Below are 18377 nucleotides of genomic sequence, written 5' to 3' on the forward strand. Positions count from 1 at the left end.
ACGAAGAAGTTTTTGAAGAGTCGAGATGGCCCAGTGGTTAGAACGCATGCATCTCAACCGATGATTGCAGGTTCAAACCCAGGCAAGCACCGTTGATTCATGTGCTTAATTTGTCTTTATAATTCATCTCGTGCTCAGCGGTGAAGGAAAACATCGTGAGGAAACCTGCATCTGACAAATTTCATAGAAATTCTGTCACATGTGTATTCCACCAACCCGCATTGGAACAACGTGGTGGAATATGTTCCAAACCCTCTCCTCAAAGGGGAGGAGGCCTTTAGCCCAGCAGTGGGTATTTACAGGCTGTCGTTATTGTTACGTAACGAAACAGTAATGTAATTTGAATATAAGTTTTTGAGAACAGGCGTACCTATCGCATTAGTTAACGGATCGCACTTTTACTTGTAAGTTAAATTTGTCCTTGAATAGATTAAATAGAAACAAATTATATACAAATGTAACAAATTAATTATTGTTTTATGTTTTTCTTCGGTATTCATGGAGCCTATCATTTTTATTCCTAATTAGAACTTAGCGCTTATGTCAGGAGTGGCAATAGCACAAAGGTTCAGGATCAATTCTTCTTTTTACATACATAGGTGGGCTACCTTACATAGGTAAAAGAAGAATCGATCCTGATACGTACGATTGCGCTTTTAACACGTAAGTCTAAATAGCAACAATACTATCAAACGATTTTATACAGAAATAGCGAACAATAATCAATATATAATTGCTATAAAATAAAGGTGTAGGTATTAGTATAACACCAGTATATAGAGGTAGGCATAACGGGATATCAATAGTAAAAAAAAATAATGTCTAAGGAATGTATTAGTTCGTTTTATTTTTAAGTCTTTCCAAGTTATGAAGATTCTTAAGTGCGCTAGGAAATTTCGAGTCTATTTTTAAAGCCATTTTGTACATTTGCGATGCCAAGTCATATTTTTTCCAACGATGATACAATACTCCTGTAACAAATGAAATAATATTACGATTTACTATATAATATTACAAGAGTAACCTTAGCCTTCAATACGGTGTTATGACATTGGATTCTATATCATAAATTATATCATATTATTATTGCATATTATGAATATAGCATTGAATTTACTTTATTATATACAATTATTATTGTAATTAATTGATTAATAATTTGTAAAACTAATTAATATTATTTTAAATGGCATAGTATTTAATACTGGCATGTAACACTATTTCTTATTTTAAATATGACTGAACTGTCATTACAAAACAATTGGACGATAGCGGCCATTCTAACAAAAGATAGAGAGATTGGAGCAACATTGTAAAACGATAATATTATTTTGGCCATCCCAAACTACTGAAATTACAACAATCATAAAAAATTTTTTTTTTAAAGAAAGTTACAACTCATATATTATGGCGTTTCTCTATAGATGAAACAAATGACATTTACCAAGATTAGCGTAATGAATTGCTTGAACACGATTCTGAAACAAATCGATGGCTTTAATAAAATACTTTTCGGCCTTGTCATATTCATCTATTTTTCCATAAATATTAGCAATAGCGAAGTGTATTAGCGGCGTTTCTGGTAATTCTTCAAGCGCTTTAGGTATTATTTGCAAAGCTTTCTCCAACTGTCCTGTAAACATACATTCAAAGACTTAGGTCATTTATTTCTAGATGAAAATTAACCATTCAATTTGTTATACTATTGTGGGTGATACCTGTGTTATCCAACAAAGCCAGTAGATTCGTCCAAGCGGATACATGTTTAGGATTTAAGTTGATAGCGTGAAACCAGTTTTCTAAAGCATCGTTTGTTTTATTTAATTCTAAATACTAAAACAGAACGATACATTCATTTTGAGTAAACCAAGTGAAATTAGTCCTAGATAAAAATTCAAACATAATTACCAAATTTCCCAAATTGTAAAAACAATCTGGATAGCGTTTTCTATAACGTAATGCATTTTTGTAGGCGATTTGAGATTCATTGTATCGACCTGTATGGGCTAATATAATTCCTAGATTCATCCAAGCCGCTGGGAAGTCATTTCTAAAAATATATTATTATTAAAATAAATATTTACTTGGTGGTGGTCTATACATTTATATATACTTGGCTATGAGTACGTTTCAGTAAGTACCCGCTCACGATACGTTCTATGGCCAATCGGCAATACTTAGTAGGTATGGTTGTGTTTGAAGGGCACAGGGCCATAATAAGGTTTTTTTTCCTAAGATTGATGACATTTGGGTGACATGAGAATCTAATGTCTATTCATAGTAGTAACTGTTTGCTCTTATTATTATAAAGTACTAACAATTATTTTAATGTATAACACGACATAAATTAGATTTAGCATCGGAAAATGCAATAGAATGAAAATAAAATCGATTACTGCCGATTTACACAACCAATAGAAATAGCTCCCTATCGCGCCATTCAACGCTATTCGTCGCTATAGATTCACGAGTCAGAGAAAGCAAGTGCATGTAAATCGACGCGTCAAATTGACGAATATATTAGGTCATATGATATTACAAGTTATTACGTTTGTGCAAAGATCATATTCGCCTGAGAAATAAATATTGATAATTTGGGATAGCGTACTCAATTCGGATGTGATCGAATCGAATTTTGCCGATGCTACATCTAAGTTGTGTTGTACTATACCTTATTATTAACCCTTTATGTTTCTGTTATTCTAGGATATGGGTTAACAAGGAAATTGTTACTACTATCCTAGTGTTCAAAATTTAATCGAGTTTGTTCCCTCAACCGTACCAAACAATCTCTTTCGTGTCTTTTCCATCCTATGTGACATTGGCGAAATGCTCTATGCCCTGCCGGTAAATCTAAGCCACCAAACTAAGAATTACTTCGAATTGTTATTATGTCCCTTGTGCCTGTAATTACACTGGCTCACTCACCCTTCAAACCGGAATACAACAATACTGAATACTTTTATTTGGCGGTAGAATAACTGATGAGCGGGTGGTACCTATCCAGACAGGCTTGCACAAAGCCCTACCACCAAGTATATTAATGTAGCACTTGTCAAGGGGTACGCTGAATTTCTTGATGATCAGTTAAATAACGCCACAAACAAAGAAACTCATTTTGGCATTTATACTATTACACAACCTGCAACATTGTTACTCACTTATAATGCAGAGATATTCTTAAATAACGTTCCGCTTCCTCGTATTTCTTTTGATTCTTCAATAGATTTGCTAAATTGTTCATGGCTTGATAGTATTCCGGATACAATCTGAAAAAAGAAGAGTAGGTATAGTAACATTCTAATTGCTTAATTTGTAAATTTAATATTCAAAAATCTTTAAAAAGACAGCTGTCTCCAAATCATCATCCTCCCGCCCTTATCCCAATTTTATTTGGTGTCAGCGCAGCGCATAACATTATTTCTTACCATATCTTCTTTCACACAATCCATCCATCGTTTCTTTGATTGTCCTTTACCTCTATATTCATCATTATCATCCAGAACCATGCTCAAGGCTTTCCTTAGAACATGGTCTTTATTCCTCCTCATCATATGTCATAATCATGACAACAGTCTCCAAATGACCAGCATTTTTGTAAAGACCATACAAGTAATAAGGTGAATGCTATGTTTAAATTGAATAAAGCTACAAATTAAGCATAAGGAGGTTCTTCTTGTGTTCCAATCTCTGGAACTCAAATAACTCTTTACTTGGTGGTAGGGCTTTGTGCAAGCCCGTCTGGGTAGGTACCACCCACTCATCAGTTATTCTACCGCCAAACAACAGTACTCAGTATTGTTGTGTTCCGCTCTGAAGGGTGAGTGAGCCAGTGTAACTACAGGCACAAGGGACATAACATCTTATCTTATCTTTATTAAAAAAAAAAAAAAAATAACTCAATACAAATCAATAAATAGCAACGAATATATTAAAAAAAAAATGTTTATTATACCTTATAGCTTCTTTATATTCTGCTAACGCCCAGTCTGGATGATATTTAGCATCGGCGACTTTTGCAACATTGTAGTGTACTTTGGCATTTAACGGGCAAACATTTAAAGCGTTTGTATAAAGTTGGTACTCATTTTGCCAGTCATATGATCTTTGCCAGCATTTTAATGCTAATATACATATTATAAAAGTGAAACATATTTCAAATATCTGAAAGAGTGCACATAACAATATAAATTATATACACAAACTAGTTGTAGCTCGGGGCTTTGCATGGATTTTCTGTTTATATATCATTTAATCTGTTTATATAGTCAATTGCATTGCAATTGACTATATAAACAGATTAACTTAAAACATTTCGGTAATTTAAGACCTCTTAGAATACCATATTGTGTATTCCTCCCTTAGAGGTAGAATATGCAGACGTTTAAGTACGTATCCAATCATGTTTTTATCAGTAGGTAAGTCAATAATAAAGTTTCATGTTTCTAACTCGAAAAAATAACCACCAAGAGTAGGTTAAAAAATAAAGGCTTAACAAATAATAATAAAAATACCTACACTACGGTTAGTGTCGGTATAACGACGCACGCAATTTTCTCAGAGAGTCAATTTCTCTGCGGCCAGTACATTATGAAAATATATATCAAAACACTACAAACCTTAAAATAGTTATTGTATTTTTTTTTCATTTTGTACAATCCAATAGAGACGAGCAAACAATACCCCGATGAGGGTATGTATAGTATTCTCTCGGCGATAACAAAACCTACCGGATATACAATATTAGCAGCCGGGAGAAATGGAATCACCATCAATGATACAGCTAATAATTTAATCCTGAAAGAAAAAACCTTTCCGTTTCTATCACACATAAGTAAACTAAAATAATGATAAAACACACTAATTAGCTCTTAGTAGGTATATCGGCTCTGTGTACGTTTTAATTTATTTGTTTGTTCAATTTACAAGGCTGCAGATCACTGGAACTTGGGTTTAAAAACCGTCTCAGCAAAAAGGTTTAACATTTTATTTAGGTCAATAAACTTTGAGTAGCAATTTGAAATTTCAAAGATGTCTGTGTTTAAATCTCGAACCTTGGAAAGCACACAACGATTCAGGAAATATACTGCATTAATGTTAAGTTGTTAACGCATCCTCTTTTCCCGGCCGTCGTTTATACGATCAGGACTTACGTTGACATATAAACGTTAGAAAATAGTTAGACCCAATTGTTTTCCACAATATTTTCCTATTTTGTTTCAGGACTATCTGATAAATTGTTTTATAAGTTAAGGAAACGTTTCGAATCTGCATATATCTTTAATTATATATTTGAATATAGTGCCTAAATATATTTTAAACAAAGTAAATAAAAACATACCTTTTAAATGGGCAATTGCTTCTTGTCGTGGCAATTGAAATGATAAAGAAAAAGCCATATAGGTATAAAGATAATACAAATATTATTCTATAATCCAATATATTCCTTATTAATGGTACACATCCCATCGACCAATCATAGCACAGCCATTGCGGCCATATTAATAAAATAATATTAAGAAAATAAATATAATTATATGTTGCTACCTGAAACAATATAAAATTATTATAAATATGTGGTATTCCTCATAACCATTTGTTTTTTTTTTTTTTTTCGAAATGTGTATTGCTGTTGGCCCTATTGGCCTCTACAGCGTCACCGGGTGAATAACCATTTGTGTAGGACTTCGGAATTAATATCATGCCTCGGCTAACATCGTATTTACTAACATCACCGATCGCATCGCAGAGTGTACAATAAGGCTGTATATACCACAATTTTGGTGTATGTTATTTCAAATAGGAATAAAAAAAAAACCTATAAAAATAACGAAATGTAGATACTATTGTGTATGATTCCATTGAACCAAAATCGTAGTAATAAATTGCTTATACGTTCCGAGACCGTTCCGCTTTCTCTACTTGTAAATATTGCTGTTCTTGGAAAAGCCACTAAAACTTACTAGTTTGTGACAAAGTTAAAATTCCGAGTATTTTTAGCAGTAAATTACTTTTGCCAATAAGTTTTGTAATGTACTAAACAATTTTTTCCTGGTGTTCGCCGATGCAAAATATTCATTCTTAAAGACTATTAAATACAATATAATATATTTGATATTACAATATAGATATTTGGCTTATCAATATGCATAGATTACTCCATTAAAAAAATAGATTTCTTATTAATATTTTTAATATCAATAGCAGGTGTTGATATAAAGGAGGTTAAATGTTAATCATCTCAATGCTGGTCTGAAGCAATCTTCAAAGGAAAAAGTTTAGAGTAGAGCTATTCCATTGCAAGTTGAAAAATATGTAGCAAATTACATGCAACTCATGCAGGTTTTCTAACAGTTTTTTTAATGACTATGAATGGAACATCAAATTTTGGGGGTGCTTGCCAGGTTTCTAAGCTTCTCAATTATTTATAAAGTTTCACATGTTGTATCCATTCCGATTTAGTCATATAGGTTGCTAGTTAAAAAGTAAATATTTTTTTAAGGTAAATTAATATACATGCCTTAGTAAAGAGATCATCACTGAAAGCTGTGGGATTATCAGTTGGTTTAAATTCTGGTTTAGTACCTCCCATCACAATCCATCTTGCATATAATAAAATCATTGCACACAATATAACGCATGCTATTCTATAGACACATTTATTATCCACATGTACATTTATATTATCATTTATTTTATTTTGACTTTTTAATCTTCCTTTTAATCTGAATTTTATGTTAATCAGTAAATCATACACGCAGGATATCCCCTAAAATGTTTTAATTCAAATTGTAGTTTTAGTTCGACTTTTATAATTTTGTAACCTGATACTAAAAGAACTTGTACCGGTAAAATGTAAAACAAATTTCACCTATTTGCCAAATTAATAAAAATATAATGAATTTATTTATCTTTCAGATTACCAAAAGTGAGAACTATCTGTAGGTCACAAAATTATATTTTATTAAAAATCTTCATTATATGAATACAAGGCATATTTCATCAATTTCATTTGCATTCACTCACCAGCACAGTAATTCCATTTTCCTTAAAGAGCATTGAAGCTCCTGCTAATATAATACTGATAAATAAATAAATATTTAACATACTTTTTGTTTTAACAGCTTTATCATAAATGAGGAATGACACAAAGAATGTTATGGCAGATAGTAAATCTGCCCGTCCAACAGCACCACATACAGCCTCCACATGTACTGGTAGCACACTAAATAGAATCGCTGCTATGAATGGTACATCTACAGCATGATTTTTATCAATATATCTCATTTTGACTCGTTTCCAAATACAGTCATATGACATCCATATAAGTACACAACATGCAACATGACAAAAGAGATTTGTAGCTTTAAACTGTAAAGGTGATAACTCTTTATTAAGTAAATAATTTAGCCTAAAAATAAAATATTAATTAATAAGGATAATATATAAGGATTTGTATAATTAATTTCACGTCGATATACTTGTCCTGTCCCAATTATTAAATTAAAACTTACCTATATGATAAAATTGTTAAAGGCCGGTAGGACTTGTGACTTAAATTGCTTTTAATACTTGTACCCCAGAAATCGTTTTTGAATGGATCTAACCATGATGCTGAGATAACGTCTTTGTTTTTAACAATAGCTTCAGAATCGTCAAATACGAACTCTCCATTCAAACTGAACATGAATGGTATGATCGATGCAAAAACAAGACAAAGTAATTTTGCGATCATTTTTGAAATTTGAGTTTAGTACGTTTATTTTTTTTCTTTTGCAGAGATGAAAGTGGAAAAGAATGTTTTATTTGTTAAAAAATATATTTATTCGTCCACTATGATATTTAATATGTTATTTATTAAAAGTACCAATTAACAGTAAATATTAAATAACAAACAGTTATTATTTTGACTTTTGACAACTCGTCGCAACTTGACATTGACATTACACATTTAAATCCTATATAGGCACCGGGCGTCTGTGTGCGTCTCTCGTCTACTCTGCCATCTTGTGACTCATATTCAAAACTTTTATCCTCAATGTCAGAAATTCTACTGTCAAACCACTAAAAAGATTCTGAATTTTCGTGTTAATTTTTTTAAATTTGAGCTATCGAAATGTATTGTCGTAGTTCTGGATGCTGTAAAACATCGAAAAACAACTTTAAGGATGTAAAATTTTACTGTCACTCCTTTATTATAACCCAGTAATTGTCGTATGGTTTGCCCCATTCTTGTGCGTAATTAGTTTTCGATTCTGCACCTTCTACAGAATTTATGTAATAGACTAAGGCATAGACGTGCTTACATTGTTCTGATAGACCTTCCTTGCATTGACAAATTGCAACTTTGATGTTTCAATTATTTGTTATAATTTAATTATTTGTTATTGCAATATGTTATTGCAATTAAGCTGAAAAAAGAGGGATAAAATAAAAATAATGGTGAAAACCATAACCAAAGATTAACAAACCAAAGATATTAACAATTAATTTTAAAAAATACTAAGTCTTATTTTAACATTATATACATTTGAAATTTTTGTCTGAGCAACAATTTTTCCAGTTAATATTGTTTCTTGTTCTTGGCCAACTGTTTCTGTGACATCGAAAACATGTCCTGACTCGAATAGCTTTTTGCTTTTGAAACATTTTGACCCTGCTGCCGATCGTTGTTTATTGGTAAAAAACCATATTTTATAATTTTAATCAGTGTAAAATCATATTTACAGACTTGACAGCAGCCAGTCTGCACTAATGTGCCTGGAAAGTTTCTGTTTTTACTCGCACGGTGTCTCTAGTGTTGAGATTATAACGCCCTCTATTGTTTCTGCACGGTGCCTATACACTAGCTGCAATGTCAAATATTTAAGTCGTTTCGCACGATATATTGAAATATTAATAACGAATATGATCAATAAACGATAGAGAGTTGGTTTGTCATAGAAGCAATTAAAATAAACGAATTTTGAAAAAATTGTGTTAATTGTATCAAATAATGAAAAAAAAATCACAAATTCAATGTCTTAGAAATATATTTCACTGTTTTTCAAAATCAATTTATTTAAAATAATTAATCAAACAAAAAGTTATTTATTAAAAATATCTGTATTTTTATTTAGGCTAGTACAAACTTATCGTTCGTTTTAATTATACATACAATTGTTTTTATTTTTTTTTAATTTAATGAGACATAGATGTAACAGTAAAATTTGTAGCAAGTGGTTGGAGTGTGTGTTTTATATCAAGCGCCGTCCTTGGGTCTCTTAATGCAGCTGCGGCATGTGCGAGTTGTAGAGCACACTCTGGGGGCGCGCTTGTCGGGAGTGCGGTACATTCGCGCTCCAGGGCACTACCCACGCATGTGAGAAGTTCGGCAAAGCCAAGGGATATAGCTGCACGGCGTAATCGGTTCAGTTCCTGGACATTATCGTTGCTTTTTTTTTAAATTATCACAACTTATTTACAAAACAAGAATATAACATAAAACACAAAGGCGGGGTCATATACAGTTTTAGTGAGACTATACAAACAAAAATACCTATTGAACTTCTAATAGACTAAGAGCCAGTGATCAAATTTAAATGGTCATTTCAAAAGTCAAGAAAATTTTCATATTAAAACTTCAAGACATTCAGATAATGAAAAGTCACTTCTGGCAGCCCTTGTGGCCAGAGTGCACTACCCCAAATTTTAGGAAAAACATTGGTATGTATATATATAAAATCGGAGTTATATGTATATCCCATTATAAATTATACATTGAGATGTATTGGGGATGTAATGGGTGGTTAATATTTCTTATAGCACCAATGTCTTTGGTTGGTGGTAACAACTTACATTCAGGTGACCCATTTGCTTATTTCCTTACCATATATTTCAAAAATCGAATTCAAAATTGACAGTTTGATGAAACCTAGTAACATGATACATACAAAATTAATAACAAGACGATTTTAAAAATATTTCCCAATATTGATTTAACAGTTGGTTTGAAATTTAATTATATTAATTTACCGTGAGCAGAATAAAATAAAATCTTCGCTTCTGTACTAAAAAAAAAAAAAAAAATTGAATTGAATAATTCACCTTGTAAAGATGTTGGGTTTTGTCCGGCAGCTTCCTGGCGTGTCTCAGTACCTTCTGCACGTCGGCGAGCAGGGCGTGCGGGCGCGCCCACGCGCAGCCCGAGCCGCCCCCGCTGTACGAGCGCCAAGAGCGCACCGGGAACGTGTCCGCTGCGGAAATACGAACATATGGGCCACCTGATGGTACGTTGTCACCATCACCCATAGACAATGACGCTGTAAGAAATATTAACTATTCCTTACATCGTCAATGTGCCACCAACCTTGGGAACTAAGATGTTATGTCCCTTGTGCCTGTAGTTACACTGGCTTACTCACCCTTCAAACCGGAACACAACAATACTGAGTACTGTTGTTTGGCGGTGTAATAACTGATGAGTGGGTGGTACCTACCCAGACGGGCTTGCACAAAGCCCTACCACCAAGTTGATTCATACATTCTAACTGAAAAACAAATCTTCTTATATGTTGATAGCTTAAAACCGATTTTTGTTCCAGTGATTGTCCCAGGCTGAATATACAAAAAAGGTTGTAGTATCATTTTGACGAGCTCGCGCCGTAGATGTGTAGAAATTAAAGAGGATTTTTGATGTCAATTTATCAAATTGTTACGATTTCCAATCCAATCCATCGGCCCATTTCCGTCCACTGCTGGACATAGGCCTCTTCAATTGCACGCCACTGACATCGTTCTTGGGCTACTTGCTTCTTGTTACGATTTAACTAATAATTAATATTTGCGTAAATGTAAATGAATGATTTGCATTTTACAATGAAATTAAATCAAAACATAAAAGTTTCGCGGGAGACCCGCTAGTCCAAATTAATAAATAATAAATAAATAAATATGAGACAACATCACATACATTACTCTGATCCCAATGTAAGTAGCTGAAGCACTTGTGTTATGGAAAATCAGAAGTAACGAAGCTACCACAAACACCCAGACCCAAGACAACATAGAAAACTAATGATAATCTATATCGATTCGGCCGGGAATCGAACCCGGGACCTCGGAGTGGCGTACCCTTGAAAACCGGTGTACACACCACTCGACCACGGAGGTCGTCAAATTGAATAAACTGCGAGTATTATAGTGAGTGACGAAAGCCTTCGTTTTTGACATTTAGAAAACGCAAAATATAAAAACAATAGAAGACACAGCGACAAATTTGAGAGAATTAACTATTTACAAATGTTGGTTTCTTTTAAGCCGAAGTATACCGTTCTGCACACACTGCACACGGTGCACAGACAATTATAACAAAAGTCCTACTTGAAGTAGTGTTTTCCTCGACAGGTCCCAGTTGGTCCAGCGGTCCGAGCCAGGGTGCAGCCGAAGCTCCAGGTCTGAGGATGCTCAGTAACAAGCATGATCTCCGAGCCCTCGATACTTCGCACCAAGCTGATAGTGTGCCCCACCAGTCCGATCCGAGCTGGACTATCGCAGACATGCCTTCTACCTAATTAAGAGTACAAATTAATTATAAATTAAAAATATAATAATATTGTATGTAAATAGATAAAAAAATCGTTTGCTTGTACGTTTTATCTTAAATTCATATTTATATAATATGAATATATAAAATTACGCCTATCTTCATTTACAACACAAGACTATTTCATTTAACTATTATATCATGAGCTGAGATGGCCCAGTGGTTAGAGAACGCGTGCATCTTAAACTATGATTGCGGCTTGAAACCCAGGCAAGCACCACTATATATATGTGCTTAATGTTTATAATTCATCTCGTGCTCGGCGGTGAAGGAAAACATCGTGAGGAAACCTGCATGTGTCGAATTTCATCGAAAATCTGCCACATGTGCATTCCACCAACCCGCATTGGAACAGCGTGGTGGAATATGTTCCAAACCCTTGTTAATGGAAGAGGAGGCATTATTTCAGCAGTGGGAAATTTACAAGCTACTTTATTTCACTTCCAAAGTTTCGATGATACGTTCGTGGATATTCGATACGCCGTTTCTTTGCAAATCAATAATGATTAATTCAACCCGTCGACTAATGATATAGCGTCACATCAGATGTTGTTTATTTGGCTCTCGTCGGCGCGTGGTCGAAATAGACTATTTTGTATTTCATATAAGAAAAAATAACTACTGTGTTTCTTGCCTCGTTTTGTAAATTAAACAGAAGTGCTTACAATGATGCTGCAGCCTACTGAAAATGGAGACTAAATAAATAAATATTGAACAACATCACATACATTACTCTGATCCCACTGCAAGTAGCTAAAGCATTTGTGTTATGGAAAACCAAATCAATCAGAAGTACCAAAGGTTCCACAAACAGCCATACCCAAGATCACATAGAAAACTAATGAACATTTTCTACATCGACTCAGCGTACTCATGAAAACCGTTGTACACACTACTCGATCACTGAGGGCGTCAAGAATATTTTAATATGAAGACAAAAAAATTACAGCCTTACCTTTAATGCTCCGTGTAACAGAACGCAGAAATTGGAAACCTTACTCGGGTCAGAGGAGTCGTCTTCCGTTGACGTTCCTTCTGTGCTGCTACCTTCCTGAGAAAAAAAATTAAATTAATAGCCAGGATTTTTTTATTTCGCCTATTTCACTGGTATTACCGCCTGGCCACGAGAAATTCGCGGACGCGAATATTCGCGCCGTGCGAACGGCGAAGCGTCTTGCGAATGAAACAAATGTATATCAAAATATACATGCTAGGCCAGGCGGCTAGATTAGCTGGAAGAGATGCTTTAGGGATAACGGGATAGTGCTGCATTTCATACAACATTGTATATGCTGAGCAAATCTGAGCCCTCAACGAGTTATATAACCTAACCTGTACCTGAAAGTATATCAGTGTATATTTTCTTTGGATAAAATTTTTTTATTGCTAGATTAACTATGATACAATTTTAAAATTATTGATTGATTTGCAAAGGGTTTCACAAAGGTAAGATAAGTGAAGTCAAAACTCATCTCTTAAGGTGTCAGGTGGGGCCAACTTATCAACGGGTGCCCAATTTAAATGACCGCATTCCAATTATATACACAATTAGTAGTCGCCCGAGGCTTCGCTGGTTCGCTTCGAGTTATAGGGTGTTGGTTATCATATGTTAAGCAAAAAAGTAGCCTTTCTTTGGAGTTCATGATTGGCTATTTGACAATGCGAAAAATAAATTGTGAATTATTGTAATCAGTGTATATTATGAGTTTAAAAATGGTTATTTACTAACGAAACTTGAAAATAATACTTAATTTATACAAAAATCAATAAATAAAAATGCATTTTTCAAACGTTTGTCACGTGACTCAAAACACCTGATTGGCCGGGCTTTTGATGAAGTTACTTTGTTGTAAACCTTGCTCTTCTACTATACGTACTACAGATTAAAATACAGCAAAGTGACGTCACCAACCCCGAACGAATTTTTAATACGATATTTTTCGGTAAATAACTAAATATGTACTAGAAATAAAAAAATCAACTTTTACTGGGTTCCTTAACCTCTACTAAATAATATAAAATGGATTTTAAAAACCAGTCAAATAGCCTATTTTATAAAATTCAGTTTAGCGGTTTGGTCGTCAAAACGTGACAGATAGATAACTCTCTCTCAAATCTATAATATTAATATAGATATATACAACAAAAGAATGTGACGTCACATCGCAAAAACTACGAGGCGTAATATGTTGCAAGTTTACGTTAGTGGTGTGCGATTTTGGCGTTTACACGTTTTTATACTGCGTTTCTATAATTCGGCCCTAGATGTGATGACTTAAACATATTTTGCACGTACCTTTGTAGGTGTTTTGGAACCATAATTTTCACGAGGCGTTGTGTTGCTACCTATTTGAGCTTGAGGTATGACGAGGTGTTTGCTAATCGCTATTGGTGTACCTTTAAAAAAAAACAGCAGTTTGCTGAACTCAATTCAAATAATGTGTCATCTAAAGTTATGTTTTAGACTTGAAAGTCACTGGAAGAAGGTGGCTCTTTGCACAGACGATCTGGTGCGGAACACTTTCGAGGAGTTAGGGCTCAAAGGCGTAATAAATACAATCTACTTGCACAATACTTTCATTTTACGACCTTCAAATAACAATTTGTAAATTCATCTTTTTGTAAAAGTATAATAAGAATATATAATATAATAATACTAACACAAATAAATATTCATATCAAATACTAGCTGCGCCCGCGACCTTGTACGCGTTTGAATTAAAAAAAAAAGTGAAGTGAAAGTCCCATCAAAATCGGTCCAGCCGTTCCAGAGATTAGCCGGAACAAACAGACAGACAAAAATTGTAAAAAATGTTAATTTGGTATATGTACCGTGTATACATATATATGTATTGAGTAAAAAAGGGCTATTTTAATATTACAAACAGACACTCCAATTTTATTATATGTACGAGGTTTGTTCAAAAGGAAAGGTGAATTTTGATTTTTTTTTATAAGTATTCATTTATTCGTCAATATTAATTTTGTCCCTTTCAAAGTAATCCCCGTCAGATATACAGCACTTATACCAGCGCTTCTTCCAATCTTCGAAGCACTTCTGAAATGCGATTTTCGGTATGGCCATTAGCTCGTACTTCGATTTCGACTTTACCTCGTTAATAGTGGCAAAACGCTTTCCTTTCATTGTTTTCTTTAGATTGGGGAATAGAAAGAAGTCGCAGGGAGCCAAATCTGGTGAATAAGGTGGCTGAGGCATGATTATGGTGTTGTTTTTAGCCAAAAATTCACGAACAAGCATTGATGTGTGAGCTGGTGCATTATCGTGATGCAGAATCCATGATTTGTTTTTCCATAATTCCGATCGTTTGAGCCGTATTGCTTCACGTAAACGTTGCATTACTTCCTTGTAATACTCTTTATTGACCGTACGACCTGTTGGCAAGAACTCATGATGTACGACGCCATTGTAATCGAAGAAAACAGTGAGCAAAACCTTCACATTTGATCGAGCTTGACGTGCTTTTTTCGGTCTCGGTTCATCTGGTCGCTTCCATTCGGATGATTGAGCCTTGGTTTCGACGTCATAGCCATACATCCAGGTTTCATCACCAGTTATGACCCTTTTGAGCTAATCTGGATCGTTGTTAACATCATTCAACAACTCCTGAGCGATACTAATGCGTCGTTGCTTTTGCTCAAAATTTAGCAATTTCGGAACAAACTTCGCTGCTACACGTTTCATGCCCAAAATATCGGAAAAAATTGTATGGCATGAGCCAATTGATATGCCAACATCCTCTGCAACTTCCCTTATAGTGACTCGACGATTTTCTAAAACTGTTTTCTTTGCTGCTTCGATGTTTTCTTCGCTTGTTGACGTGATTGCAACTCCAGGACGCTCATCGTCTTCAAAATCTTCTCAGCCGTTTTTAAAGCGGTTATACCACTTATAAACACTTTTTTGAGATAAAGTAGACGCGCCGAATGCCACAGTCAACATTTTAAAAGCGTTGGAACACTTTATTCCATTTTTAACGCAAAATTTAATACAGATTCTTTGATCCATTTTGTTCAAAAATAAAAAATCGAAGAACATACAAAAACGCCTTTTCTTTTTCAGTTGCCAAAAAAAAACTACAAATTCAAAATGGCTGATAATATCAACATTTGAGAACCATATATGTACCAACATAACAAAAAGAAAAAATCGACGATTGAATACATACAGCCCGCGAAATTTCAAAATTCACCTTTTCTTTTGAACAAACCTCGTATATAGATTACTAATACTAAACTGCATACTAATCAATGTTAATTTTAGCATTAAAAGCATTTGACAGAAGTTATTATGTTCAAATTTAATTTTGGGCAAACATATAAACAAATTAAATTAAAAGTCTTTTGAATTTTCTGAAAAAAAAAACAACAATGGTTTTTCACTTACCTAAGTCTTGTTGTTGTAAAAAGCCAATTACATGTAATTGATTGGATAACGTGTAACTTGCTGATAAACCCTCGTGGGAAGCAGGGTGTGGGGCTGGAAAGAGTTGCACTCTTGTTTCCAGTTGTCCACACTTAAGGGTGCACCAAAACTCTTGATAATGCTGCTCACATAGACGAGTCATCGCTGCTACTACCTTAAAATTTATAATAATATAACTTCAAATATATATAACTTATATAACTTCATAAAACCACATAGATCATCTGAAACATAAACCAGGGTACCCACCCTGGTATATTGTGCCTAGGATAATAGTATATTCTCACATATAGGTTTAAAGGGCATATATTATTATAGGCATTTGTTGTAAATGCCTATAATAATATATGCCCACTTTAACTGTATCAGTCCACTTTTTTTTTTAATAGGCTAATGTTTTTGATTTGAGTGAATAAACAAATGTTACATTGTATACTTACTCCAGGTACATTTAGCTGATCAGGGGAATAAATAGCACCTCGTGTTATATTACCATTGGAATTATTTGATGTATTACATGCAAGATCCACAATTTTCTGATAAAGTGGCATTGCTGGAAAAAAATAGATAAATTAACAATTAATCTAATGCCTAATGTATAGATTAATTAACTAAGGTTTTCTTAAATTTTAAGTTACATTAATAAGTTAACCAATAATAGTTTTCGATAATACATTAGTACTAATATATAAATTAAAAAGGCATTTCTTATATTTTAATACCATGTTGCAGGCTTGAATCATGAGGAGATACTATCGGTAACACATGTATCTTTCCAGGATATGTTGGTGGTAGAGGAAGGTCTTGGATTATGCGATTTCTGCCAATTGCACCCACTCCACTACTACCATCCGTAATCTATGAAGAAAACTTTCTTTAAACCTTCAGTGGCAAAAGACACAGAATATATTTAACGATATATTTAATACATAATGCTTATTTAGTATGATTTTGAGCTATTTAGTGTATTACAATATAAGGGCCGGCAATAATTAACTAATTTTTTTTAAGTAACTGATTGATATTGCATTTTATATCTTACATGTTAGAAAGCACTTTCCTGTTTAGTTGTGATTTTAATTTTGAGCTTTTGAGTGTATAACAATATAGAGGCCAACAACAATATGTTATTCATCATTGTATCTTACCAAAGCATTATGGTTAGCATTTCAATGAATTAAAGAGTAAAGCAGAGATTTATATAATGCATTAAAATCATTGTAACTATAAATAATAGTTATTCATACAAAAAAGTAATGTATTATTAATATGAGTACCAAAATTATCTGAACTGGTGTTTGGTAGCCCCATTCATTTAGAATCAGCTGATTAACTCCATGGAGAGCTGTTTCTATACATGTCTTGTCTCCATCATCCAATAAAGGTAATTTTACCCTTATGTTATCAAATTCACGTGTAAAAGGGACCGCAACTGCAACAATTTTTGTAATTTTTATACCCGTATCTAATGAATATGGATATTAAGTTTTCTAAGGGTTTTTATATGAATACCTTCGTAAACTGAAGAGAAGGTGACTAATGCGACATATTCCAATTTAGCATGAATGCATAGATAGTCTAGGAACGTGTTTATAGCTGCTGTAGCTAACGTGAATCGAGTGTGGGTTTCTGTCGTGTCCGTCGTCGGCACAGGCCGGGACATAGACAGGGAAACATCTAATAAAATTACAGTAGGCATAACAAAAGCCCTAAATATTCATTTAAAACTAATAAGTATTGTATCTTTATAACGTATCGTTATCGTGTATGCATCTATACTTTTACAATACTGATAGTCTAACAACAAAGTTACAATTATTTACTTTTCCTAGTTTGAAAAATTGAACGTCAATCTAGAGATTGACAGTGTCAGTAGTGATGCATTCAGCATTGCCAACTCCTACAGAATGTATCCCCTAGGACGAATTTCAAATTACGCTAAATTTCGATTAAAAATAAGAAAAGTTTTTGTTTCATAGGTAATTTGAAATATAAATGTAAAACGTGTTTACGTAGTATAAAATAATAAAGTATTTGTGCCAGTACATTCTACATATTTAGAAACATTAGTTTTTGATTCAATGATGACACTGAAATTTAACAATTTTCCCTTTTCTTTTCTCAACATTTTTGTTCTTAAATTCATCAACTTTTTATTATTATTTATAATTTTTTTTTTGAATTTCTTTAATCATTATTTTTAGATTTTTCTTTTGTATATTTTTCCCAAAAAATCCCTCTAAATAAATGTTACCATAAAAAATCTCTTCAGATGCTACATCTCGTCACTGAATGACAGGCAAAATGTGAGACTTGCTATTACCAAATTTGAATTCCATTCTGTCTGTC

General features: G+C 33.5%; 2 protein-coding genes across 3 annotated transcripts; both read right to left on the bottom strand.

The window, feature by feature from the left end:
* Positions 1–592: 592 nt before the first annotated feature.
* LOC124541203 (protein O-mannosyl-transferase TMTC4-like) lies at positions 593–7919 on the bottom strand. Of its 2 annotated transcripts, none has more exons than XM_047119076.1 (11): positions 7515–7919; positions 7027–7411; positions 6521–6769; positions 5342–5547; positions 4620–4797; positions 3956–4164; positions 3162–3269; positions 1909–2050; positions 1719–1833; positions 1445–1633; positions 593–971 (listed from the first exon to the last, which is right to left on the bottom strand). In XM_047119076.1, the coding sequence occupies exons 1-11, from the start codon at positions 7733–7735 to the stop codon at positions 835–837; spliced, it is 2139 nt and encodes a 712-aa protein (XP_046975032.1). In that variant the 5' UTR covers positions 7736–7919; the 3' UTR covers positions 593–834. The 2 variants fall into 2 exon arrangements, with proteins under 2 accessions (XP_046975032.1, XP_046975039.1); XM_047119083.1 differs by having other exon boundaries at positions 7027–7371; positions 7515–7655.
* Positions 7920–9089: 1170 nt separating this feature from the next.
* LOC124540861 (integrator complex subunit 14) lies at positions 9090–17760 on the bottom strand. Its single transcript, XM_047118644.1, has 10 exons — positions 17541–17760; positions 17306–17460; positions 16751–16886; positions 16469–16581; positions 15990–16182; positions 13881–13981; positions 12540–12635; positions 11362–11548; positions 10087–10235; positions 9090–9417 (listed from the first exon to the last, which is right to left on the bottom strand). The coding sequence occupies exons 1-10, from the start codon at positions 17725–17727 to the stop codon at positions 9181–9183; spliced, it is 1554 nt and encodes a 517-aa protein (XP_046974600.1). The 5' UTR covers positions 17728–17760; the 3' UTR covers positions 9090–9180.
* Positions 17761–18377: the final 617 nt, after the last annotated feature.

This window comes from Vanessa cardui, chromosome 2, assembly GCF_905220365.1.
Source record: "Vanessa cardui chromosome 2, ilVanCard2.1, whole genome shotgun sequence".
Lineage (NCBI taxonomy): Eukaryota > Metazoa > Arthropoda > Insecta > Lepidoptera > Nymphalidae > Vanessa > Vanessa cardui.